General features: G+C 47.7%; 1 protein-coding gene across 2 annotated transcripts in view; it reads left to right on the forward strand.

Annotated features, from left to right (window-relative positions):
* CDCP1 (CUB domain containing protein 1) overlaps window positions 1-26,052 on the forward strand; it is a 56,300-nt gene that overhangs the window by 14,733 nt on the left and 15,515 nt on the right. For both annotated transcript variants that reach the window (XM_014852483.3, XM_044754493.2), the window contains exons 2-4: window positions 14,511-14,720; window positions 20,040-20,402; window positions 21,212-21,580. In XM_014852483.3, the coding sequence (XP_014707969.3) occupies window positions 14,511-14,720; window positions 20,040-20,402; window positions 21,212-21,580 (942 nt within the window). The remainder of the gene's footprint in view (window positions 1-14,510; window positions 14,721-20,039; window positions 20,403-21,211; window positions 21,581-26,052) is intronic.

Below are 26,052 nucleotides of genomic sequence, written 5' to 3' on the forward strand. Positions count from 1 at the left end.
TTCGCTCATGAGGCAGAGTGCTACTCACGTCCACTGGAGTGTTGGAGGTCAGCACTCAAATGGCCCCCCAGAACTGGTGTCTGTCTTAATAGAAACTTCTCTCCTGCTCTCATTCTCCCCTCCTTCACTAGTGGATTTTAAAAGCTCAGGCTGAACTAAATCAAAGGTGGATGTTTTAGTCATGAAGCATTTCCCTGCCGCCCCCACCCCCGACTCACACAATATCCTTTGAGGGACGATGAATAATAAGGTAGAAATAGGCTGATAAAACCTTCTGGAAAAGCTCATTTCAAACTGAACTTATTTTTAGTTTAATCAGCTCATGGCTTATGTTCAGACAAGTAAGAAAGTTTTCTTTTATATCCCTCCTAATCGCTGAAGAATGCAGTCCTATGACAACATTTCTCCTGGAAGCTATGCGCTCCTGCCCCCAAGCCCGTGTCCGTTGTTCAGTCTGTGGCACAGAGACAAGGGATGGTAAAGGCCTTTGAGAGCCTGTGGGTGGCAGGCTGAGTGACCTCTGACCACTTCTTCACTTTTTGGAGAAATGCTCCCACTTATTTTTCATAACCTTTTGCCATCTTTTAAGTTTTCTAGTTATTGATACCATTTTTCGCTTAAAGAAAAATTTCTCCCCCTTCTTACAGAGCAATTATTATGTATATGCATGAATTTGAGTCTGTGTAGTTTTGCTCAATTTTTGGTTGTTATTCAAATCAGTGATGAGCAATTAATTCTCAGGTTTAATAGTGAAGCACACCTACTCTACGCTACGTGAAGTAAGCGAGACACAGAAGGACAAACACTGTGTGATCCCTCCTGCATGCGGTACCTAGAGTGGTCAAATTCACAGGGACGCAAAGTGGACCAGGGGTTGCCAGAGGCTGTCGGGAAGGGGAATGGCAGTTGTTTAATGGGTGCAGAGTTTTAGTTTTGCAAAATGAAAACAGTTCTGGAGATGGATGTTGGTAATGGTTGCACGATGTGAGTGTACTTAATGCCGCTGAATTGTGCACTTAAAAATGGTTGTAATGGTAAATTTTATGTTATAATATACTTTAATATAATATAATATAATATACTTTATCACAATAAAAAGATGGGGAAAGAAGTTTGCAGGGCTTATTTGTGGATAGTAAAAAGATGAATGCTCTTTTACCTTTTCTTTTTTAATTATTTACTTTTTACCGCCCCCCCCGCCCCCCGTACACACAAAAGTCAAGCACACCCCACAATTCTAAGGCTCGTCTTGTAAATGTACGAGTGCGTCGGATTCTAACCTTGTACTTGGAGGCGGTCTTGACACGCTCCAGGCCCCTCCTTTCCTAAGGCCCAAAGACATGAGCCTCCCGCCTCCGCCGTAACTCCCTGCACTCGGGGTTCAGACTCTGGTAAGGACCATTTCATCAGAAGCCAGCCGGCTTTTCTCCTCCATCTTCAGTGGTGGACAGACAACAGTTTGTTGTGTCAAGGGAGGCTCTGCAAGAACCTAGTCCCCTGAGGGCAGAGACTGAATCGTTTGTCTGGTCGGTGAGACCCCATGCCCAGCAGTGCGCGGGCACAGAGACCGACTCAGGAGGGGTTTGCTGTCTGCCCAGAGGGACGGGGGAGGGTTGACTTCTCATCCGAGAAAGTTTCAAATGGTTAGCAATGGTTTTCTGAATTTTAGAAATTGTTTTATTGAGGCATACAATAAAGTACACAAATCTTAAGTGTACAGATTGATAAATGTTATGTATGCGTATACATATACACATATATACTTCTGTGTGTGTGTCATTCCAGCGCCCCAGAAGTTTTCGTCTTAGCCCTTCCTGGTTAATACCTCCCCCCAGAATTCGCTATTCTCACTTACACGAGCATGGATTGGCTGTCTTCTTGAACGTGATACAAATGGAATCACACAACATGCAGTCTTTTGTGTGTGATTCTTGTTTAACCATCTCCCTGCTAACTTTTTTATTTTAAAATTGGCACCTGAGCTAACATCTGTTGCCAATCTTCTTTTTTTATTTTTCCTTCTCCCTAAGGCTTCCAGGACATACATAGTTGTATATTCTAGTTGTAGGTCCTGGTTGTGGCATGTGGGACGCCACCTCAGCATGGCTTGATGAGCGGTGCCACATCCGTGCCCAGGATCCGAACCAGGAAACCCTGGGCCACCAAAGCGGAGTGCAGGAACTTAACCACTTGGCCTCTCCCTGCTAACTTTTTGTCAGAAGAACTTGAACAATGATTCAGTCTCTGAAGGCAAGCCAGGGCCATTGGAACAAACTGCTCAAGGGCAGGAACACTAAAGAGATTGGAAATTCAGTAACATCTAAACATTTAGCAGGCAGGGAAGGGGCACTGGGACCCCCGGTCTGCGTCCATCCCTGAGCTACATGCAGATGGGCTTCTTTTGATCTCCTCCTTTGATTCTTGCCATCCGTCCCTGTGATCCTCAGTGCCTTTCATGGTCATCGTGACTCACACTTCAAGGCCTGACGAAATGAATCTTTTTAACATTTCATAAAATGTTAATGTGATTTAAACTGGCCCAGTGGCATTTTAGCATATCATCATGAATTATTTACAGTGGTCATAAACTGAGTTATATTTGTTGTTTAGTTCTGCAATTCCCACATCCGAAGTCTGTTCTTCTGCAGCTTTCTCTACCTCTGTGGTTCTTCTTTGAGCTCTCCAGTGCAGTTCCATTCAATCTGGAGTTGAATGTTAAAGTCTGTGTCTTAGGTTGGCAAGAAGCCTTAAAATGGCCACAGTCCTAGAGGGATTTATGGATAGATGTGTCCATTTTCTTCAGACCTTGGCCCAGACAGGGCCCACAGCCCCGCTGTGGGTCTCTAACATGGTGTGTGTCTTTGATCATGAAAGGGAAGATAACACAGAGGGTCTGGGTGGTTCTGTGCAAACCCATCGCCACTTTAGAAAAATAATCCAAAGCACCAGCCCTGCAGGCAGTTGATCGCTAGCATCCCCTTTGGAGGACCGTTCAGTTACTTTAGGAAATAAATAACTTCCATCATGGCATCTCAATTTCTTTCCTAAGGAGTGTGGGAATTAAAAGTAGGGAGTAAATGGATGGACACACAGTCCCCTGTTTTGATAATCTATTCCAACAAATTGGATTGGCTTGGAGTACACATGGGTTCCTTTTAACACTGCCCTTTGAACTTTGTCTTATGGTACTCTATGGTCATTCTAAGTGCTAGGGAAATAGTAAACTATTTTAAGGAAACTGTGGGTCTCTCACAAGGGGGTGGAAGTGACTCTGGAAGTCCGGCCCAGCTTTGTTCATCTTTGTATGCCAGTACCTGGCCTGGATGGCAGCTTATCATGACCTTGAGTGTAGTGGCCAGAGTCAACCTTCGTCAGGATTACAGTACCAGGGGCTGGCCCAGTGGCATAGCAGTTAAGTTCACATGCTCTGCTTCAGCAGCCCAGGGTTCGCCAGTTCGGATCCTGGGCATGGACCACACACCATTCATCAGGCCATGCTCTGGTGGCGTCCCACACAGAAGAACTAAAGAGCTTACAACTAGGATATACAACTATGTACTGAGGCTTTGGGGAGAAAAAAAAAACAGAGGAAGATTGGCAACAGATGTTAGCTCAGGGCCAATCTTCCTCACTGAAAAATAAGAAATAAAAAGAATTACAGCACCAAGTTGTCTTCAGGCCTTCCACTTCCCCTGTGCGTGCCCTAGTCCTCCACCCCGTGCCTTTCTCCCTGCCCTGACCTCCCCAGTGCAGTCCTGTGTCCTATCCTACCCTGGGGGACACTCGATCACGCCCAGACCGTTTATTTCTACCTGTGGTCGATGTCCAGTCCTTCGTGGGGTGTTAGCCGATCATTGCAGTGTTCAGTGCATGGGCTGAAGATGTGGCCCTCTCCTCTGGAGAGCCTGTGAAGCTCTAATAGTGGAATGGCAGGCGAGTTCTTGTAGCCACCTGTGGCCCATATCTGCACTTGGGAGGCACACATGCTCTTTGGGGCTGGGGAATGGAATGGTCACCTGTCCTGTCACTCACCTCTTCCTCCAGACTTCCAACGGCAGCCCGGAACATCCTCCCCCTCCTCCTCCGGCATGGCCCGACCCCCACCCTTGCCCCGGCTTCTTTGTGGGGTGCCTTTGGGCAGCCATCATCCCACATCCCTTTACTTCTGAGAGAGAGAAGGAGACATTTGCCCTGCTGCCTCGCAGGCTGCTTTCCCCAAGCCAGCCAGGGGAGCAGGTGGGTGCAGTGGGGAGCGGGACCAGGTAGAGGTGTGGGGAGCGTGAGTGTGTCTTATCAGGTCCTGCTGGATTTCCAGACCAGTGGACGAGTGGCTCAGACACCCGGAAGGACAGGTGGGAGTCTCTTTCCAGGAGGAAACACTTCCCGCCGAGCCAAACCAGAGGCCTGAGTTGAGATTCTCTCACCTCAACTAAAGGAGAAGCAGACTCGGTAGATGGAGATATGGGGAATTCTAAACCTAGGTCTGATTTTGCCCGTGAGTCTCACCGACGGTGGCCTCCAGAAGGGAGCCCCTCGGGCTGGAGTTCTGTAGGATGCTTTCCTGCCAAGACCTGGCACCGGCCCTTTATACCCAGTGCTTTGTTCCAGAGTCGTGGCTGCTTTTCTTTTGCCACCAACTCGGCCGCGTGCCTCCCACGCCCACAACCCCCAGGAAAACCTCACGAAGCTGCAGAGCCGTCGCAGCTAAACATGGCTACTTCCCTTTCTCAGGCCCTTGTGCTGAGACGCTGCCAAAAAAATACACAAAAGAAGAAACACGCCCCAAACATTTCGAATTCCAGAGCACTTTAAATCTGAAATGTAAATTCAAACGACCCTTTCAAATCATTTCGAAATAAAGATGTGTATTAATGCAGTGAGCCCGTTTAACCCTTTTAAACAAACCGCTTTCCTTTTGGACGTCCTGGAGAGCCCGCCACCAGGAAATGCTTTATTCCAGCCTGACCGACCTTGTCTGTGGGAACAAACCGTTGGCAGCAGAGCTCCTGGCTGTGCGTGGAACTCCTAGGCAGGCCTGGCTCTGCTGAGCAGTCATTATCGGGCCTGGGCTCCAGTGTCAGACGCTCGGGCACAAAAGCTGGCCCTGCCTCTTACTAATCCCATTGCCTGGGCAAGTTACTTAACCTCTCTGAGCCCCCAGTTTCTTCACCTATAAAATGGGGATTCACACTAGAACCTACTGTATGGGGTGCTTGTGGGGATTTTTAAATGCTTGTCAAATGCAAGCTTGGCGCCTGCACGTATTAAGCTCTCACTGAGTGTTCGCAGTTGTTATTTTTCAGGCAGGCCTGGTGTCTAGAGTCTCAATGCTTCTCATCCAAGACAGACTGAATAGCTCCTGAAAGGGCAACTTGTCTTGTGCTTCCTTTTTGTGTGAATGTGGGAAATTAACTATTTCCAGGTGGACAGATGGGTGGTCTTCCCGCCGTTGGTGACACTTCCTCCTCAGTTTACCAGTCTGTGAATGGACCTGGCCACATCAATGCCAAATGGATGTAGGGATGTAGGGTGTCGAAACCAGTTGTCCCTCCAATGCTTGCAAATCTCACTGCCCCAGGGCCACTGGATTAGAAGACTCCAGATTTGCCATGTGACCGTCTGGTCCTCTCCACCCCCCCCACCCCACCCATTCCCCCACAGCAGGCCCCGCTGAAGTGGGTTATGTTGGTGGTGATGCCAGGCCCTGGGGTCAGTCAACAGTTCCACGCACTTCATAAGAATGGCAGCACTTCCTCCCCGTCTGCTGGTTAACGTGAGCAGCCTTGGCAGCTTCCAGGATGCAGCTCCGTGTGGTACCCAAGGCCAGTGGAGAGGGCAGGGGTGCTGGGGTCAAACCAGAATGTCCCTGCTGCCTCCTGAGCTCAGCAAACTTGGGGAAGTGAGGTCACTTTTCTGAGGCTCAGAGGGGTGCTGGAGTCACATGAGTCAGCACATATAGAAGGGCCTTAATAGCCGGTAAACAGGGCCAGGCCAGGGCAAGGAGGGCGTGGGGAGGGCAAGGAGGCTCTCACACTTGCACAACCGAGAGCCGTGCCTCCTTAAAGTTGGCCCCTGGGTGCCTTCCCTGCCTCACCCTCATCTCGCCCAGCCGGCCAGGCCTCTGGGCTTTAGGCTGAGAGCCAAGCTGCTGCTACAGTCGTGCCCCCACCTACCGCCTCGGTGGTGCCCTGTCACTAGTGGTAGTAGTTGTACCACCGTTAATAGTACCAACCATAATAACAGCTAATGTGGATTGACCACCTGGCATTGTTCTCAGCATCTCACAGCTAACAACTCATTTAGTCCTTACAGTTCCATTATTATCCCCATTTGCAGATAAGGAAAGTGAGACACAGAACAGCTAGGGATTTGCCCGAGGGGGCCCAGCTGGTACGCGGTAGAGCCAGGAATAGATCCCAGGCAGTCAGATTCTAGAATCCAAGCTCTTATCCACTACACAAAGCTGCTAAAATGTGCTGGTCTCACCGGGTGAAGCCCAGACTCCATGGCCAACAGCCAAGCCCCTTCCCGGCCCGGCCCCTGCCTCTGTCTCCAGCCGCCTCTGCCCACACTTTCCTGGCCCTCTGGCTCAACCAGACTCCCTGGAGTGGCTCCAAGGAAGCCATCTTCTTCACACCTCTCTGGCGTTGCGCCTGCCGTTCCCTCCACCTGTCCTTCCTGACGCCCGTTTCATTGTCCGTGGCCAGCAAATTCCTATTCACTTTTCAAGACCTATCTTAAGTCGTGCCTCCTCTGTGAAGCCTGCCATGAGACAGTTAATAACTGGCCCTCAGGGTCTGCAGAGTACCTTGACCTACCTCGATGCCCTCAAATTGCTGGCCATCTGGTGGGGCAGAGAGACAGGCAAATATGCATTCAACTTATGGGAATTCAGCAAGTAGTTCCCGCAGGGAATAAAGGCGGGAGAAATCATGTAAACGGGTGTGAGTGTCCCGGGGTGGAGGGGGAGGGGGGATGAGAGGCGGAGGACGGATCCCTGTCCCTCCTGCTGGTGTCACTTCCTCAGGCTCACCCCACGCTCTGAGTGAGCATTCACATTTAATGAAATGTATTTTGCAAACCTGACCCCTGACATCAAATCAGTACTTTATCAGGTGCTCAACCTGAGAAGCGGGGATCTGCTCTGTGGATGAGCAAACACCAGCCACTGCGCCACGGACTTGTTGAAAGAGCAACACTGGCTTGCGACGTGACATCTTCCTAAAAGAGGACGGGGCTGTTTTGGCCAGAAGGGATTTTCTCCTTATGGGCTGGCTTTGGAGTCTGACTCCCACACAGGCTGTGATGATCCGCCGCCCTGATTCACGATTACACCGCTTGGTTCCTGCGTCCGTCTCCATCGGCATCCTGGGCACTCCTCCAGGGCACCATTCGTCTGAATACGTATCTCCTGGTGCTCAGGCTGTGCCCAGCCCCCGGCTGGGAGCTGCTCGGTTCACCTTCGTTGGACAAAGAGAGTACCTGAGAGCTGAGCCTCCCAGGAAACCACACCCAGATTTGAGGCAGCTGGTTCTGACCCATCTAAGAAATTTTAAATCACATTTGTTAGTCTTTTAAACCGTATTTGACAAATCTGGGAGCAAATAACTTTCCTGGTGTTTAGTGGCATCGCCTGCCTTCTTTGCATTTGTTTCCCTTGCAAAGAAATAGGGTGGTGGGGAGAAGAAGTAACAGGGCTGTTTGTACAGTATCCTGTGATACGGTGATTAATGAATGGTGAATAATGAATGGTGATTAAAATAATTGGAAATTCCCGCCCAAGAAGCTGCTGGTGAGGCAGAAACTAGCAAAGGTGTCCTAATAAGGAGGCAGGAGAGTGAAGAAGAGAGCTGTGAGTCATGCGCCCACTGCCGTGCCTGCAGCTCTCGAGAAGGCTGGGGGGTGGAGAGCCCACGCACCGCCACTCAGGATCAGCTGGGGTTTCTTTCAGCCACTGAGACCTCAAAATCACGACAGAACCTGGAGCTTTGTCTGGGTTTCTGTTCACTAGACCAGTGAAATACCAAGTTCCTGGGGAGACGAGAGAAAGAGATGTTGAGGAAGAAAACGCCCATCCTTTTTCTCTAAATTACACTACATTTATCAAGCGCTGCGATGTGCCGGCCCCACTGGGGGTGGTGGTGGTGGGAGGCTGAGATTTATTCCACAGTGTTGGAATCTCCACTTTCAAGGGATGATTAACGGTGGCAAGTGGGGAAGAGGGAAAATGTGCCAGCAAGATGTTGTTTTCAAACTCCAAACATTTGTGATAAAATGAGTTAGAAGTTATTTCACTCCAGCAGCGAGGGTCTCTCCCCTACTTTCATCCAGTGAAATCAGTGCCTCTAGAGTGTGGAATTGGGTCGGGGGGGGGGTGCGGGTCAGGGGAGTCCAGGTGTCAAGGATGTACGTGGTTGGATCATTGTCCCCTCACTCCCGCTCTCCCCCTCCAGCTGATACAGTTACCTTGTAGGATGAGGGCGGCAGTTGAAAGTGACAGTCCTTGGGGTGATGTGTGCTTGGCTGTGACCCTAGGAAACAGCCTATAATATCAAGGTCTTCTCCTGCTGCGAAGGTCGGTAAACCCTGGCTTTGGTGCACAGGTGTTCCTCCGGGCTGTGAGCTGGAAGCCAGGTGCAGATTACACACCCAGGGTCTCTGGTCTGGGGCACAGAAGGAGTGATGCGAAGTGTGGCTGGACAGGACATGCTGGGTTGGTCATCTCCAAGTCAGAACAAAGAAACTCCATAAGACGTTAAAAGTACGAAAAGTATACCCGGAGTGAGTCATTTAACCCTTACAAGACTTCATCTTCTTTGTTCGCAAAAGGAGTCTGGATGAAAATCTGGGTTATTTAGACCCAAAATAAAAACATAAACAACAGAGGTAGCACTAGTGATTCGTGAAGGAAGGACTGGCATATTCAATCATTAGAGTTGGGGCAGTTGGCTTTCCACATGGAAACAAAAATTGAAGTCAATCCCTACTTCCCACCGTACAAAAAAAAAGTGTTTCCAATACAGATTCCCAGGTCCCATGTTGGGCATTCTGGGACTCGGAACCTCATCATTTTTAGCCCTCCACAGACCATTTAGAAACCCCGGGTCTAGACTATTAACTCCCTGGGGACAAGGACTCCAGCTGTTTTTGTCGTTAAATCATTCCTGATGCGAGGTCGGTGAGCCGAGGAGTCCGAAGAAAGATTTCTTGGACTCTCAAGATCTGGCAGTAGGGCTCTTTTATTTAGAGAATAGTGTGGAATAGCATGGGGACAGGGCCCAGGGGCAGGCAGAGCCGCTGCTGCTGCCCCCAGTTGAGGGTTAGGGCTAATTTTATAAGGCATGGGTATGTGAGTCATTTCTTTACAAGACAAAGGAAAGAACATGAATAAAAGTTAAAATGGTATCAGTGCAGGTGAGGTCTGGTTGTTGGGTGATCCCATGACTTTTAGACAAGAATCAAATTGGATTAAGTAAAGGTCAGAAGCCACCACCCTAAATCAGTTACATGAGATTGCCAGACAGCAACCAACTTAAGTTCTTGCCTTCCCCATTAAGAGTTTCTAGGGATAAGGTCATCTCTCTTCTTCTTCCTGGTACGGAGAGGGAGGCACCTTTTACAGATAGAGATTTACCTTACAAATGTAAATGTGTCCCGAGAAGGGCAAGTTCCATTCCTCAGAGCCTCCTTGCCTGTCCCAGTTTATCAAAAGCAATCAGCCCCAAACAATCCCGATGCCAAAGAGACACATCCTGGGGTGGCCAATTTCAGGTCCCTACAAGGTCATCCCTCCTTCCTTCACAAATGCAAATATCTCTCAAAGAGCAAGCAAATTCCAGTCCTCAGAGCCTGCTTCTCATCTGCAGTTTTTTAAAGTTAACCAGCCTAAAATCCTCATCAATTCCTACCAAGTATGGTCCCTGGAACATATTGTGAACCCAGAAAATGTTTGTTGAATGAATATATGACTGCAAAGATTCTAAAAGAAAAAATGAATTTCTAAAAGAGATTATATATTTTTCTTTGGCTGTCATTAATAATAGAATAGAGTCATATACCCAGAATTATTTGAGGTACTGACCTGGCTGAAAGCAGGAGAGAAGAACTGAGAGGAGAAATTTTAGTGAGATCAGCCTTCTTCTTCTCAAAATCTAATTTAAAGCTATTTGAAAATGTTACTCATACCTTGAGAGAAACCAGGCCCACCCAAAAATATTATTATTAAACTATATTTTAATTGTGGTTATGATTATTCTTTTTTTCCATTTATTAAATACCTACTTTGTATAGAAACACAGTCTTTCTGGGGCCGACCTGGTGGTGCAGCAGCAGTTAAGTGTGCACATTCTCCTTCAGCGGCCCGGGGTTCACTGGTTTGGATCCCGGGTGTGGACATGGCACCGCTTGGCAAGCCATGCTGTGACAGGCATCCCACATATAAAGTAGATGAATATCGGCATGGATGTTAGCTCAGGGCCAGCCTTCCTCAGCAAAAAGAGGAGGATTGGCAGCACATGTTAGGTCAGAGCTAATCTTCCTCAAAAGAAAAAAAAAGAAACACAGCCTTTCTAACACAAGTTTTTTCCTCTTTTTTGTTTATTAAGGGATAACTTACACACAATAAACCACCGATTTTAGCTGTACAGCTTGATGGATTGTGGCATTTAGGTACACTGTGTGACCACCACATGGTCAAGCTACGGAAAGGTTCTGTCACCCTACCGTCTCCTCTGCCCTTTGCCCTCCAGCCCCTTCCCCCACCTCCAGCCTCTGGTGACCACTAATCTGCTTAGTGTCTGACACTTAATGATAATAATAGTAATCATAATGGTAAAGTCAGGAATTTGCAGATGTTTTGGCCAAAGGGTGTAAAGGCAGACAAAGGGAAAATGAGACTGGGAAAGAAATTGCTCACCCGACTAGCTGGGCTGCAGACCTCAGCTGGCAGCAGCTACACTTGACGGGGAATCAGCCCCACGGGAGAGCAGGCGGACGCTTCGGAGACTGGGTGTCCAAGAAGTTTTTACAAATGACGTGGTAAGACGTCTTTGTGATTACAGAGAAAGAACACAAGGGTTGGCATATACAGCTTGGATATCAATCTGGCAGCCAGGTTTCTGGACATGGATCTGATTCCTTTTTAATGTGATGTCTTGAAGAACCCCTGGGCCTGCAGATCCATCTCAGAACATCCAAAATGGCCCTGCTGCTTGAAGATGAAACATTCGAGTAAACAAACTTCTGTCTCAGAGGATGTTTTCTGTCTCTGAGGCTATGAATTAAAAACCTCAGGGGCCAGCCTGGTGTAGTGGTTTAGTTTGGTGCACTCTGCTCCAGTGGCCCAAGTTTGCTGGTTCAGATCCTGGGCGTGGACGTATACCACACGTCAGCCATGCTGTGGCCACAACCCACAAGGAGAATGGAGGAGGATTGGCACAGATGTTAGTTCAGAGCTGATCTTCCTCAAGCGGAAAAAAAAAGAGGAGGATTGACAACAGATGTTACCTCAGGGCGAGTCTTCCTCAGCAAAAAAAAGCTCAGAGTCCCTGGTTCCCACCGAGATGTGTTAGCCCAGACTGAAATATAGGAATGTGGTATGTCTGTAAGAAACTGTTACCAAAACCAAAGTGGGTTCCCTCCTGGCGAGTTAAATCAGACTCTCCACCAGAAGTAGTTGCCTCACAAAGTAAAGTATATTTGCGGCAAATAGGAGACCATGAGGAACCATTTCCAAAGTCATGGCGTCCTCGAACAAAGGGAAGCAGGGACTTTTATTTTGGATGGGGGACGAATATTCAAAAATAAGAGGTGGGTATTCGCTTGCGCAGGCTCAGCTGGAAAACTTGCTTCCACATACACTGTAGGCTATGGGAATAAGGCCTAAGCTCGTCCTGGAGAGATCTTAGTGGTAAAAATGCGGGAAAGGTCGTGGGTGTGGCTCTTGTGGTGAGGCTTGGTCTGGTTCCGGGTGGTTGGTGATTGCATCTCTGTAACATAACAAAAGGAAAAAACCAATTTGGAAAAACAGTTAAAGTATCCAAATCTATCCTGAGTTCCTTGGGGTGACTAGTCAGTGACGAAACTAAATGCATCAAAGACAAGAACGTGGAGATTTTATATAGAGCTGTTGGGAGGCTTGTAACTTCTGCCTCCATGTGAGTACCAGGCACTGTCTGGGTCCTGGGGCGCCCACTGACAAAGACAGGCTAGTTTCTGCTACCTTCTGATAGGAAGGAGCTCATGTTCCGTTCTCAGGAGGCAGGAACAAATTAACAAATAACGTGGTGCTCAGTCACAGATGAGAGCAGCAATGGACATAGAGCAGGTACGGGACAATAGGGGAGGGTGTGGGAGGGGCACTTCAGGTGGCTGGTCAGGGAAGGCCACTCTGAGGAGGTGACTCTGGAGCTGAGACAAGAATAACAAAAAGGAACCAGCTCTTGTTAGAGAAAGAGCATTTTAGGAATCAGGACCAGCAAGTGCAAAGGCCCTGAGGTAGGAAAGAGGTTGGTGTGTTCAAGAAAGAAGGCAAAGGTGGCCTGAGCACAGTGACCAAGGTGGAGAGGGGTAGAAGCTGAGGCTGGAGAGATAAAAAGCTTTGCTCCAAAAATGCAAACCTAGGCCCTCTTGAAAAAAGTCACCAAGCCAGCCGTGCTGGTGACCTGGTGCTCTGAGAGATGTGTCACTGCTGGGCAGTAGTTGGGAATGCTTACAGTTGCAAAATCTCTTCTTACTTACTCATACTGATCATAGACTGCAAGCAGGCAGGGAAGGCAGAGTTATTCTAGCCCAACCTCCTCATTTTGCAAGTGAAGGGACAGAGGCCCACAGAGGGTAAAGTTCTTACCTGATAAACCAGGGAAAATATTTGCAGTTCATTATCACAGGTTGAGGGATCAATTTCCACACTATGTATAGAGTTCCTGGTGGGCAGGGCTGGAGCAGAGCAAACAAGGAGGGGAGGGGTACAAAAAGAGGTTGACAAAATCCAAATGTTTGATCACACACCCTGCTGGGCTGCAGGAATACAGGCCACCCGTGTACTGTGCAGGAGGAGAAATGCACAGCTCTCGTGCAGGCTGGCACATCTGGTAAAATTACAGCTGGTCAAAAACTGGAAAGAATTCAGATGTCAATCAATAGGTGAATGGATAAATAAATCATGGTCTCTCCAGACAGTGGAATACTACTCAGCAATAAAAAGGAGCATGCATCCATGCAATAACATGGATGAATCTCACGAACATGAGAGCAAAGAAGCTGGGTACAAAAGAGAATATACTGTAGGATCCCCTTTATATGAAGGTCTAGATCAGGCAGAACTCACTGATAGTTTTCTGGGACCAGGAGTGGAGGTTGACTGCAAAGAGGCACCAAGGGAACTTTTTGGGGGTGATGCAAATTTTTTTTATCTTGTTTGCGGTGGTGGTCACGTGTGTATACACATTTATCAAAACTCTTAAAATGAATAGGTCCTTTTTAATGTATATAAATTATATCTCAACAAAGTTGGTTCAAAAAGGAAAGGAAAAAGCGTAGCTGGAGAGCAAAGCTTTTGGTTACATTGCTATTTGTTGGCTAAATGCTTACTGAGCACCGTCCACGGACAAGCGCCATAGCGGGTACTGACCATCTCTTGGCTCCAGAAAACAGCAGGACAGAGGCACCAACTGCAGCCCCTCTCTGTGAGCCCCTGGGTTCCCTCCACGGGCCCCACGATCATCCACTGCTCCCAGCCCCTCAGCCACCTGGAGACTCACAGTCAGGACCCAAATCAGGGAAGGGGCGGTGGCTACTAAGGAGAAAAGCAGCTCTTCCTTTCAGTCCGAGAGGACTTAAAAGTCGATCAAGCGAAGGGGGTGGGAAGGAGTTGGGCTTCTTGGTGAATCAGGGCCCCGTCCTGACCTGGGCGCACACCGCTGTCTAATAACAACCCCATCTCCCTCGCTTGGTATTGTTTGTTCAGACAATTTTGCTGAACCCCAGTCTGAGGTATTAGCACTGTTTTGCTCTAAGTTTCCAAGTTCATTGCCACAATACGTTTCTATCTAATTTCTGCAAGTTTTCCTAATGTCCGCTCCTGCGTATACGTGCGGACTGGGCGTGAGAAGTGCCTGGCGCGGGAGACGGCAGCTCTTAGCAGGTAAACCTCTCTCTACAGATGGACGGTTTCTGTGTGTGGACTTTCATCTGATTGCCGTTTAATACTGCGCAGATGGGGTATCTGAAAACATACTGCTCAAGACATCTAGGTTGTGGTATAGTGTTTTTAATTGTTGGAAAAATTGAATAAGCCAACCAAGAGACATGTGTCAATGCCCAGCCACAATGGCTCGGTTCTTTCCCACTGGTAAGGACAGCAGTGTCATTTTGCATCATCTCCCTTCTCAGGCCAGGGGGGAAGAAACAAAGGTGTCAAAGAGGACATCCTCCTAGACCGACTGAGGGGATGACAGAGGGTTTGCACATCCAAATCATCCTGCTCACTTCAGTTTTCTTCCTTTCTTCAGAAGCTTCTGAGATTGCTGTGCCACATGGAAGCGGCATTACAGTTCTCATAAAGCCCGGGACCCCAACTCTGCCAGCGAAGGCCTGTTACATCGTCGTTTTTAAAAAGCATGTAACCACGTTGTCCATCAAATCCGGAGAGAGAACAGTCTTTTCCTTTAGCTGCCAGGATCCAGAGAATCACTTTGTTGTGGAGATCCAGAAGAATATTGGTAAGTGTGCTCTCGGGGACCGTTGGGCCCCCGTTCCTGTGCCAGCCAGCCTCTAATGCGAGAGAGCTAAGATCTCTCCTGCACCCTGCTTAGCTCTGATGCAGCCAGTCTCGGTTCTACGCGCTGTACATGGGTTCAGTTGTTTACTCCTCAAAACAACCATCTGAGAAGTTCACAGAGAGAGCACCTTGCCTCAGATGGCATAGCTCTTAAGTGGCAGCAGGACAGGAGCCCGGGCACACTGGCTGCAAAGTTTTTGCCTGTAACCATTAGGTAACACTGCCTCTTAATGGAGCTGCAGATCTTCAGGACTGTGGTGCTCAGTCTGATGTGCAAAAAACATCAGGCTGATGAGGAGCAAAAGTCAAAGGAGTTGGAGGACAGAAGAATTGGAAGTTTGAGGAGATAAGAGTGGGGAAATGGGTCCACAGAGCACAATGGAGAAAACTACAGCTTTGGCGGCTGAGGGAGCTAGGCTTGGCTTCAGGCTCCAGGGCTACTGATCAAGTGACCTGATCACAGGGCTTCAAGTGAGTGACTGAATTGCTTTGTGACTTAGTGTTCTAGTCTGTAAAATAAGAGTCATTGTACCAACCAACAGAGTTGTTATGAGGATGAAATAAAATAATGGATTGAGAGTATGTGACACACAAGAACTCAACAAACTATAGATACTGGGTATTATTATTATTCATAATTTGAGGTTGGGAGAGGAGAGTGACATAAGAAATAATAATCAAGCAGAAAGAATTAAATGTATAATTTCCCAATCATTTTAAGTCGAGCATGCCAACTAGGAACTAATAGATGTAGTTATAACAAGGAGAACATTATTTTGACCCAATCAAAGCCATACTCAGAAAATTTTTTTCTTTCTTTTCTTTTTTTTCTTTTGAGGGAGATTAGCCCTGAGCTAACTGCTACCAATCCTCCTCTTTTTGCTGAGGAAGACTGGCCCTGAGCTCACATCCGTGCCCATCTTCCTCTACTTTATACGTGGGACACCTACCACAGCATGGCTTTTGCCAAGCGGTGCCATGTCCGCACCTGGGATCCAAACCGGCGAACCCCGGGCCACCAAGAAGCAGAACATGCGAACTTAACCACTGCGCCACCGGGCCGGCCCCTCAGAAAATTTCTTCACCTTTAACTGAAAATAAATGTATCAGGCAGTAGATCAAGAAGCAAGTAAAAGGATAAAATAAACGTTAGGAAGAAGGAATTCAGAAAAATAAAAAGAGAAAAAGTATTTAAAAACAGTTTTTAAAACTATGTCTGATAACTAAAGCCAAGACCTGGTGCTCTATAAAGACTAATTGAGTAGACAAATCTCTGACTAGTCTCCCAGAGAAGAGAAAAAGGAAATACAGATATACAGTATTGGAAGTATAAATGTGGATTTAATGACATATACAATGGTGATTTCTAAAATTGTGAGAGACTGTGTGCAACATAATGATCATAAATGTGGAAATCTGAGTGAAATAGATGATTTCCAGGGAAAACTTAATGGGCCAGATTGACTCATAGAAAGAGAGGAAGCCTGAATAAATAAATAACCAAAGAGGAGATTGGAGAAAACATCCAAGATGGGAGAGAGCAGGGTTTGGGTTAGTGAGAGACAGTTTCAAAGAGGATCTTATACAACTTCAAGGAGAAGACAATCTCTATGATATTTACCATTCTAGAGGAAGGTCGGCAAACTTTTTCTGTAAAAGGCCTGATAGTAAATATCTTAGATGTTGTAAGCCAGATGATCCCTGTCACAACTACTCAACTCTGCTGTTATAACACAAAATCAGCCGCAGACAATAGGTAAACAAATGGGCGATGACGTCCTTCATGTTAATTCACATTAACGGTTATTGGGCTGGATTTGGCACATGAGCTGTGGTTTGCCGAGCCCTGTTCTAGAGCACAGAAAGAGGGAAAGTTTCACAGTTTATTTCATAAGGCCCTTACAACCCTGATGTCAAAGTGTGCCAAAACATAAAAAAGAAAACCATAGACCAATCTCTTATGAATATACATGCAAAAAAATCCTAAATAAAATGTAAGTATATCACATCCAAAAGATTCATTGAAAGACTAAAGAGGGGCCGACCCCATGGCCAAGTCGTTAAGTTCGCACACATGCTCCACTTCGGTGGCCCAGGGTTTCACGGGTTCAGATCCTGGGCACAGACCTAGCACTGCTCATCAGGCCATGCTGAGGTGGCGGCTCACATAGCAGAGCCAGAAGGACCTACAACCAGAATATGCAACTATGTACTGGGGGGCTTTGAGGAGAAGAAGAAGAAGAAAAAGAAGATTGGCAACAGATGTTAGCTCAGGTGCCAATCTTAAAAAAAAAAAAAAGAAATGGGATGTTTTGCCAATCCAATAAAGTGTGTCTGTCAAAAACTGATAGCAAATATCATATTCAACAGTCAGCCATAGAAGCATTCCCATTAAAACAGGGAGCAACATAAGGATTCCCACTACGCATGCATGTTCTTGGTCGCCATTGTTCAGAAGTTCTAATTAAATGCTAAGGGGTAATCTTAAGAAGCACATCAACTCTCTATGAAGCAGAATATAAAACTCTACTAAAAGACAAAACAGAAAGTGGAAATAAATGGAGAGATCACCATGTTACCTGATGAAAATCTCAGTATTTTTAAAGTGTCAATTCTCCCCCAAATTAATTTATCAGTTTAAGTTAATTACAGTGAAAATCTCAATGAAGCTTTTACTGAGCTGGGGAGAGTACTAATATACTTAAAAATCCAATGGAATGGGGTGTTGCTGTTAAAAGAATAAAGTAGATGTGTGCATCTGACATGGAAAGATGCCCCAGATAGTTTTGTTCCACTGAACAGAATGCAACTTACAGTAGGAGGATAGTTTGTGTAGTTCAACCCCTCTTTATTAAACCCACACACACTCACACACAATCATACAGAGCCCCGCGTCTGGAGGAATAAACCCTAAAATGCTCACCTTAGATTCTTCCTATAGTGGGGGAGGGGGGACAGGAAACATTCATCTTCTTCTTTGTGTTCTTCTGTACTGTCATTTTTGATAAACATGCATTACTTTTATAATCAAACCAAAAATGACTGCCACTTTGAGCAAGGAAAAGGGTAACTGATGGCACACCTCACAAGATGAGTCTCCCAGTCAGTCTCAGATGCCACACACAGTTCACTATATAGTAAAACCCACGGTTTTCAAAAAACAGTGTCATTTCTGAAGTGATTCACAAGTCGTATCATTTATGAAAATATTAATTTCTAAAATAATAAGTCTAGACACTGGAATCAAGTCCAGAATTCTGCCTGCCCCTCATTTTTAAAACCTCTCCCGAATAGGCCTTCTGAAAGTTCCCGTGTTTGACACCTCTGTCATCATCCCTTCTTGAATAGTCCCATGAAAGTTGATGGAAGTAAGTCTGTGCCGAGGAAAACAGTTGTGGCCCACTTCCGAAATGACACCTCTCCATCCTCTGGGTAGGAACCGTTTCAGTTATTTCACATTTCTGCGCTGGACGGGGAACAGGCGAAGGCTTGGAGGCATGCCCATCATTTTGACTCCTCTTACCTGTGTGTCCATCCTAAACCAAAGCTCTTAGCAACAAATTAAAAAGTGCTTGCACACTTGACTCTCCCAGTGTCGCATGGCTGGTAGCAGAGCCGTGGCTGAGAGATGGGCTTTTTGACTCCGGGTCCTTAGTATCGCATTAAATTAGAATCACTCAGGTGACCCAGGCATGTGTATTTTTTAAGCGTTCTCCAGGTGAGCTTGGCGTCGGAAGCAGGGCTGAGAACCACTGCCTTAATAGGGTTAAGTGATCCCACAAGAGTGCAGGACCTAGCAGGAGCCACTCCACGTGGCCACCCGGCACACATGTGGGTGGAAAGCTATGAAAGCTATGTGGCTCGATATAAACAATGAAGTTCCTGTAAGCTCCTAAAAATAGGTACTATCTTTACTGACACGTGGGATCTAATTTTAGCCGCATTCGTCACCTTGTTATCTAACCATTTTATCGGTTAGACAGCGTGGCGCGTTGGCAAGAATTCGAGTTGACCAAACACAGCCAGGGTTTTTGTCCTGGGATTGTGCGCACTGAAGTGCCACACTTGTCACCCAGACTCCAGGGCTGCTTTGCAAAAACTAGAGGTTTGGCATGGATGACCGCAGAGGTCCTGGATGGTTCTGAAATTCTTCTGTAGTTCCATTTTGAGTTGGCAGTGCTTTCAAATACCCACCTGGGGCAGCAATAAAGGTTGGCAGATTATCATTAGAGTGAGCAGAGTCCACTCATCTTTCAGATTCCCCGTGCAGGAGCCCACAGGAGCCCTCCTGTTCCGGTGCCTGCTTTCTCTTACTTCTTCCACTTGCTTTCCTCTTATTTCCTCCTTGACAGCCGCGATTCTCGCTTTGTTTTAAAAGGCTTAGGAAACAGTACATCAAAGGACGTATTAGTTGTTAGCCTGAAAAAAAAAAAAAAAACAAATTTAACTGCAGTAGTAATAAAGTGCCAGCATTAAAAGTCACGAGGCAGAAAGATAACCGTGCCTTGGGGTCCCAGCCATTAAGAGGGTTGTACACTCAGAGTGTACTGAGTACGTGGATGAGTGTGTTGATGGGAAAACCAGTTTTGAAAGGTGGAGCTTGGCACTGTGCCCTAAAAATTGTGAAACCGTGCCTCTCTCGGAATAGGGGCAGTAGGATGGCCCAAAGCACAGGTTCCATTGTGGAGGGCCTCCCTCTGGCTTCCAGGGAGGCCTGGACAGAGGCCCCCCACCTGGACTCCAGTGACCTAATCTGGAAACACAGTAGTTAGGAGGTATCTTGGGTCTCGTTCCCTGGAGGCAGAGCCTGACATGGGGATTTTGGTTGGTCATTTGTCTTGGAAGAATCCTATGAAGAAATAAGAAAAGCAGGATAGAGCAAGGGAAGAAGTAAGCAAAGATTTGGTTTTAGCTGAACTGTAGTCTCAGGCTGATGCTGGCATGTGAATGGCGTCACCAGATCGTGTCACTTGAAACAAGGAGGGCAGGCTTTTTCACTCCTGTACTGGACAGTGATTGGCTGTGGGCTGCTGCTCCCCCTTGGGCTGGGAGTGACGGGGCAGCAAAACCTCTCAGGCTTTTCGGGTCCAAGTCCACTCCCACAGCCAAGGCACTGCCCCCGAGAAGGGTGAGCCATTGGCCGCCAACACTCATGCAACCAGGGGATGGGAGCCCCCTAACAGCCTCCTCCAGGGCTGAGGAGGAGCTGTGAGTAGCCTGGTAGCGTTTGTGACTAAGATTGCTTTTGTGGCTGTTTCAGACTGCATGTCAGGCCCGTGTCCTTTTGGGGAGGTTCAGCTTCAGCCCTCACCGTCGGTGCTGCCCGCTCTCAATAGAACTTTCATCTGGGACGTCAAAGCTCACAAGAGCATCGGTCTGGAGCTACAGTTCTCCAAGCCTCGCCTGAGGCAGATCGAGCCGGGGGAGAGCTGTCCAGATGGCGTCACTCACTCCATCAGCGGCCGCATCGATACCACTGTGGTCAGGATCGGAACCTTCTGCAGCAATGGCACTGTGTCCCGGATCAAGATGCAAGAGGGAGTGAAGATGGCCTTACACCTGCCGTGGTTCCACGACAGAAACATCTCCGGCTTCAGCATCGCAAACCGGTCGTCTATAAAACGTGAGCATGCCACTCCCTCCCCGGCTATTCAGTGAGGAGGAAACATACAAAATCACCACTGTTCTACGTCGGGAATGGTCAGATGTCGGTGATTTTGTATGATTCAACCCTAATCCCTTAAAGGAGGATCCCACTCTTCTGTAAGCAATGTGGGCCCCTCACTCCTGGTGTGAACCCACTCTTCGCTATTAAACACACCCGTGGCGACTCTCTTTCCTTTCTCCTTTGTGCATATGAGGTTTGTTTTCAAGAAATGAAAGGGGATTGATTCCACAGACCTACCTTAATTGCTGTTCCTAATTTCTTTGTCTTGTCCTCTATCTCTTCCACATTTTCTATCATTGTATCAGTGGTGTGCTATTAGTTTAGAAACAAAGGTAATATATTCTCAAAAACTCATCACATCCTAATTACTTTACTACGTTTTATTGTTACCTGTGCTCTTGAGAATATTGGTGCCGGTTGTATCTGCAGGTGGAAATACTGTGTGGTGAGCTGCTGCCCAGGTCTTCGCAGCGCCACATGCAGTCAGCTCACACTGGGAGCTTGAAGTCAGCCATGGTGGGAGTGCTTACACCGAGGAAGTGGGCAGATGCTATAATTAGGGCTTTTTTTCTGCTGAGTTGGTTATTAAACATATTTCTTTGCACACCGCTGACGTCTCCTTATCATGCCATATCCAGACCCACTGCTCAGGACCTGAGAATCGCCTTTTCTTCCCTTCTAACCCCCTGCCCCTCAGCTGTGGACAACCAGGGCAGGGTCTAATTGCCTCCTGTTCTTTTTCGTTTGGGTTCCACTCCCAATAGGACTGTGCATCATCGAATCTGTGTTTGAGGGTGAGGGCTCAGCAACCCTGATGTCTGCCAACTACCCCGATGGCTTCCCTGAGGACGAGCTCATGACGTGGCAGTTTGTCATTCCCGGGCACCTGCGGGCGAGCGTCTCCTTCCTCAACTTCAACAACTCCAACTGCGAGAAGAAGGAGGAGCGAGTTGAGTACTACATCCCAGGCTCCACCACCAACCCCGAGGTGTTCAAGCTGGAGGACAAGCAACCTGGGAACATGGCCGGGAACTTCAACCTCTCTCTGCAGGGCTGCGACCAAGATGCCCAAAGTCCAGGGATCTTCCGGCTGCAGTTTCAAGTTTTGGTCCAACATCCACAAAACGAAAGCAGTAAGTGAGCCCACTTTCCTCTCCCCTGCTCCTCCAGCACCTCTTTCCCTCCTGGGTAGTCTGCTTGGGGTGAGGTTCCCTTCCTGTCTCTCATCTGCGTCTTCTGGAACACTTGGACTCTGGACTCGGAGCGTTTCAGGAAGCACGTTGCTAGGCAGCTGGGCAGGCTCATTGGTGAGCACCTGGCATGTCGTTCTGTCTCAGCATAATAAGAAGCAAACGTGATCTTGCATTCACGGTGCTAAGTTGTTGTTAATGAAAGTGTTGGAAGGTTACCCTCTAGATCTCATGTCTTGACCCTACAATGTGAATCAGGATGTCTTCATCAATCATAATGGTAACTAACACTGTTTTATTGGCCGAGTGCTGCATACCATGGGCACACGCTCTGCATGCCAGGCCCTGCCCTAAGCACAGCACTTACGTGGTCTCAGCTAATCCTTATTACAACCCTGTAAGGGAGACAGGAATTATCTTCATTTCCTGATGAGAAACCAGAAGATTCAGGAGGTTATGGAACTAGCCCAACATCACACAGCTTGTCAGGAGCAGAGCAAGCTCAGAACCCAAAGCCTGTGCTCTGGGCCATAACTGAGCCCCAGGTGGATTAATGAGAATAGATTGCACACATACAATTACTGAGATGCCATAAACCTTGAGAAGGGTCATCAGGGCCAGAACTCCTCAGAGCTGAAGTGCCCAGGGCACAACATTTAAGGAGGCACCCACGCTGAGGTGCTCACTCTTACAGAGGCGCTCCCCGTTGGGGTCATGTAAGCGCAAGATCGGCACCTGACAGCCAGCGCCTCCTTAAACATGCTCTCTGGGTGCCTCGCTCACCTCAGCGAGGGGCGTGGTCTGGATCTTGAGATAAAAGGTACAAGATGAGTTCAGCGTGGCTGTTCCTGGGACTATCTATGAGCGGGATCTGTGAGTTGTGACAAGTGACCTTGAACCAGAACATCTCTGATGTGTGCTGAGGATGGGTTCTGTCCAGAGGGCTGATTCTCATCCTTGTTTTTTAATATTTGCTTCAGGGAAGTAGGCAGCAATATTAAGTGGCAGTGTGGAATGACATGCTGTTTGTTTTTGAGGGCAGATAAACACCTGAAAAGTGACCATGTGGAGTCCATTCAAGGGGTCGCCCAACTGGCGCTGCCTTGGGAATGCCCTCTCGGTGCCCACTGGGAGCCCGTCTCCTCGGGAAGCTGCAGTTCCACCCATAGCTTGACCCAAGATTCCTTCTAATTCACTATAACTATGTGGAAGGCATAACTTTATACATATCTGTGTTTGTGTGTGTGCGTCCACTGACACATTTTTATGATTCCACTGTCACAATTTCATCATCAGAATGTTGAAAACAGCCACGAAAGGATTTGGAAATTGAGTGGGTTTGAGTTTGAGGAGACGGAGGGTTGTGTTTATCTTCTCAGTCATGGCAAAGTGCTGCTGATTAATTCTGTTTCCTGTAACATCAGCTGGGTTGATTTCTAAAACTAATCAAATTGTTACACATGCTGTAACCAGCATCAAGAAGGGCATGACTTTAGTTTGAGGCAAATAAATAAAGAGTGATTAACTGCAGTTGGGAGATATTTAGCAATGTCAAGGCTTTACATAAAGTAGAGTTTGTAGTTTTCTAGAGGAGTGAGTGGACTTGGCCAGCAGGAATACCCAGGCTACACTGGACTCCCTGAGAGCTCCAGTTTCTGGACACCTCCATCCTGATCCTTTGAACCCTGACATGGACCCTAAATTTCAAGGGATTGCCCAAGGAAGCCAGCCCTGCACACCCACGTTTGTCCGATCCCATCTTCACTATCCTTCATTCGATAAATATGTGTGGGCAGCTTGTTTCGCAGGCAGCGTAGTCCACTGGTTCAGGGTGCCTCCTCTGGAGCTGGCCTGTGTGGATTTGAATCCTGGTTCCCCTGCTTACTGTGTGACCACAGGCAAGTCACTTAACCTCTGTGTGACTCAGTTCCTCATCTTAAAATAGAGATGATAGGACTGCCCTCGTAGGGGTGTTGTGAGGATGGAATGAGCTATCACAGTGCCTGGCAGGTAGTGAGCCCTCTTTAAATGTTATCCTGCAGCGTTGTAGGTCGGGGAAGGGACTCAGGGTTGAAAAGACATGGTACTTGTCCTTAGAGATTAGCCCGTGGCCCAGGAGAGATATGAGGCTTATAGGATGCAGGAGGTCTCCTCCCAGGAGGAGTTTCAATGGTGTGTGGTGGGGTTCGAGGCAGGGAGCACACCTCAGGCTGGCAGGAATACCAAGAGGAGACATGGCAGAGCCTGACCCTTCTCAAGCTGCCCTGGAGGCCCCAGACAGTCTGTGCCCCTCATTGCCACAAGAAAAGGTTCTATATGCTGTTTCTGCTCTTTCTTAGCCTCAGAGATGAGAAAGAAGAAGCCGGAGGGTTGGGGAAGGCTTCAAGAGTCTGAGTCCCTCGGGCGGGAGCCTCTGCCCTTGCTTCTCCCAAGAATGCTGGTCCCCCATGGAGCCTTCCTCCTGCTGTACCTCCCTGAGCCCAGGCCAGGGCCTCTTACTCCTAACTTGATCTTCCTTCGTCCCCAGCAGTAGGAAACAACATGGAAAGCCAGAGCCACGGCAAGGGCAGAGGCAGCCGTCAGAGGCACAGAGCCAGCCCAGACCCCTCGTCATCCATAGCAGGATCTGACCCCAGTGGGTCCAGGCTGCAAAAAGACAACTTCTGAATGTGGGCAGCAGGCAGATGTTACCTTGAAACTAATTGTCTGCCAAAAAAATCCTCTACTATCAAACCCCCTCTCTACTTTGCTGAAAAATATCATATAAGCTCAAACTAGACCCAGAGGACCTCTGCAGGGAATATCTTTTCATGGCTTGACCACAAGCATCCTATGTCTTAAGATGACTAATGTACAAGCTGCCTGGGACCTGAGGAATAACTGATCTGGCCAGCTGTGACCAGACGTGTGAGCACTGATGGCTTATGCTGCCCAAAATGTACAGCTCAGTGATGTTTGAGAGCTCGATTTCATGTTCATCTCTACCAAACAGATCTTGTTTTTAAGTGCTCCATAATGCGCTCTCTTCTTTTTGGATGGTACAATACTACCACGTCATATCTGGTATTATTGCCACATCATTACCTGGAGGTCTAAAAAATAAATTTGGGGCCTCTTGGAGTTTCATCTAATAGTCACAGCAGAGAGAAACCTTCTCTGTTGTCCTGTGCAGCTAGTTTCTCTTTTCATGGTATTGTTTCTAAAAGGTTCAAGGGCCCCTGCTGATAATGATCAGATGAGTTAATAGTCGTCTGCCTATCGACATTATTCTCTTTAGCAGGAGCAGACTGCTAGCCTGCTGCTTTATGCATCCTCCTCCAGCTTTTGGAGGAGCATCAGAAACGAGAGCAGAGGCAGAGCCAGAAGCCCTGCTCAAGTCACAGAGGGTGGCTGTCACAGCAGCCATGGAAAGCCAGAGCCTCAGCAAGGGGGGAGGCCGCTGTCAGAGGCACCCAGCCAGCCCAGGTGTTTACTTGCTCTGAAAATACCAAATGGCCTAGTGTATCTTCAAAATCCGTGGATTTCTGGGTTATCAGGACTCAGATAAGGTAGACAGACAGGAGTTTGCAGTGTTGTACACCAGGTTTTCTTGTTGACCGCTCCGGGTGTAGGGGAGGAAGGCAATTCCTCCACCCTCTAGGTCCTTCTGGCTGGCCTAAGAATTAAATTGACATGAGACCAAATAACTGGAGAAAATCAAACAAAGTTTAATAACATTAATACATGAGAGAAATCCCAGAAAACTGAGTAACTCCCCAGAACGGCTGAGGTCACCACCTTAAATACCATCTTCAGCTAAAGACAAAAGAGGATGTTGGGGGTGGGAGGAGTCAGTTATGGGAGGTTACCAGAAAAGCACAGTAAACAAGAGTAAGGTTATTATGCAGACTTGAGTCCTTTCCTTCCGCGTTGATAAGAGTTCCTAGAGATAAGGTCATCCCCCCTTCTTCCTGGTACAGAGAGGGAGACACCTTTACAGATGGAGATTTCCCTCATGAACGTAAATGTCTCTTAACAAAGGGTAACTTCTACTTGGTTTTCAGAGCTTCTCCCATGTCTGCAGTTTTCTAAAAAATGACCAGCCAAAAATAAGCCTCATGCCAGAGAGACACATCTGGAGGTGGCCAATTCTGCTCCCCACACAGGCCAGCACTGGTGGTGGAAGCCGTTGCATTTGCTTCTTTGGCTTTTATAAACTCCAGAAGCAGGGCCAGCCCAGTGGCGCAGCAGTTAAGTGCACACGTTCCGCTTTGGCGGCCCGGGGTTTGCTGGTTTGGATCCCGGGTGCAGACATGGCACCGCTTGGCAAGCCATGCTGTGGTAGGCGTCCCACATATAAAGTAGAGGAAGATGGGCACAGATGTGAGCTCAGGGCCAGTCTTCTTCAGCAAAAAAAGGAGGATTGGCAGCAGTTA

This window comes from Equus asinus, chromosome 21, assembly GCF_041296235.1.
Source record: "Equus asinus isolate D_3611 breed Donkey chromosome 21, EquAss-T2T_v2, whole genome shotgun sequence".
Taxonomy (NCBI): domain Eukaryota; kingdom Metazoa; phylum Chordata; class Mammalia; order Perissodactyla; family Equidae; genus Equus; species Equus asinus.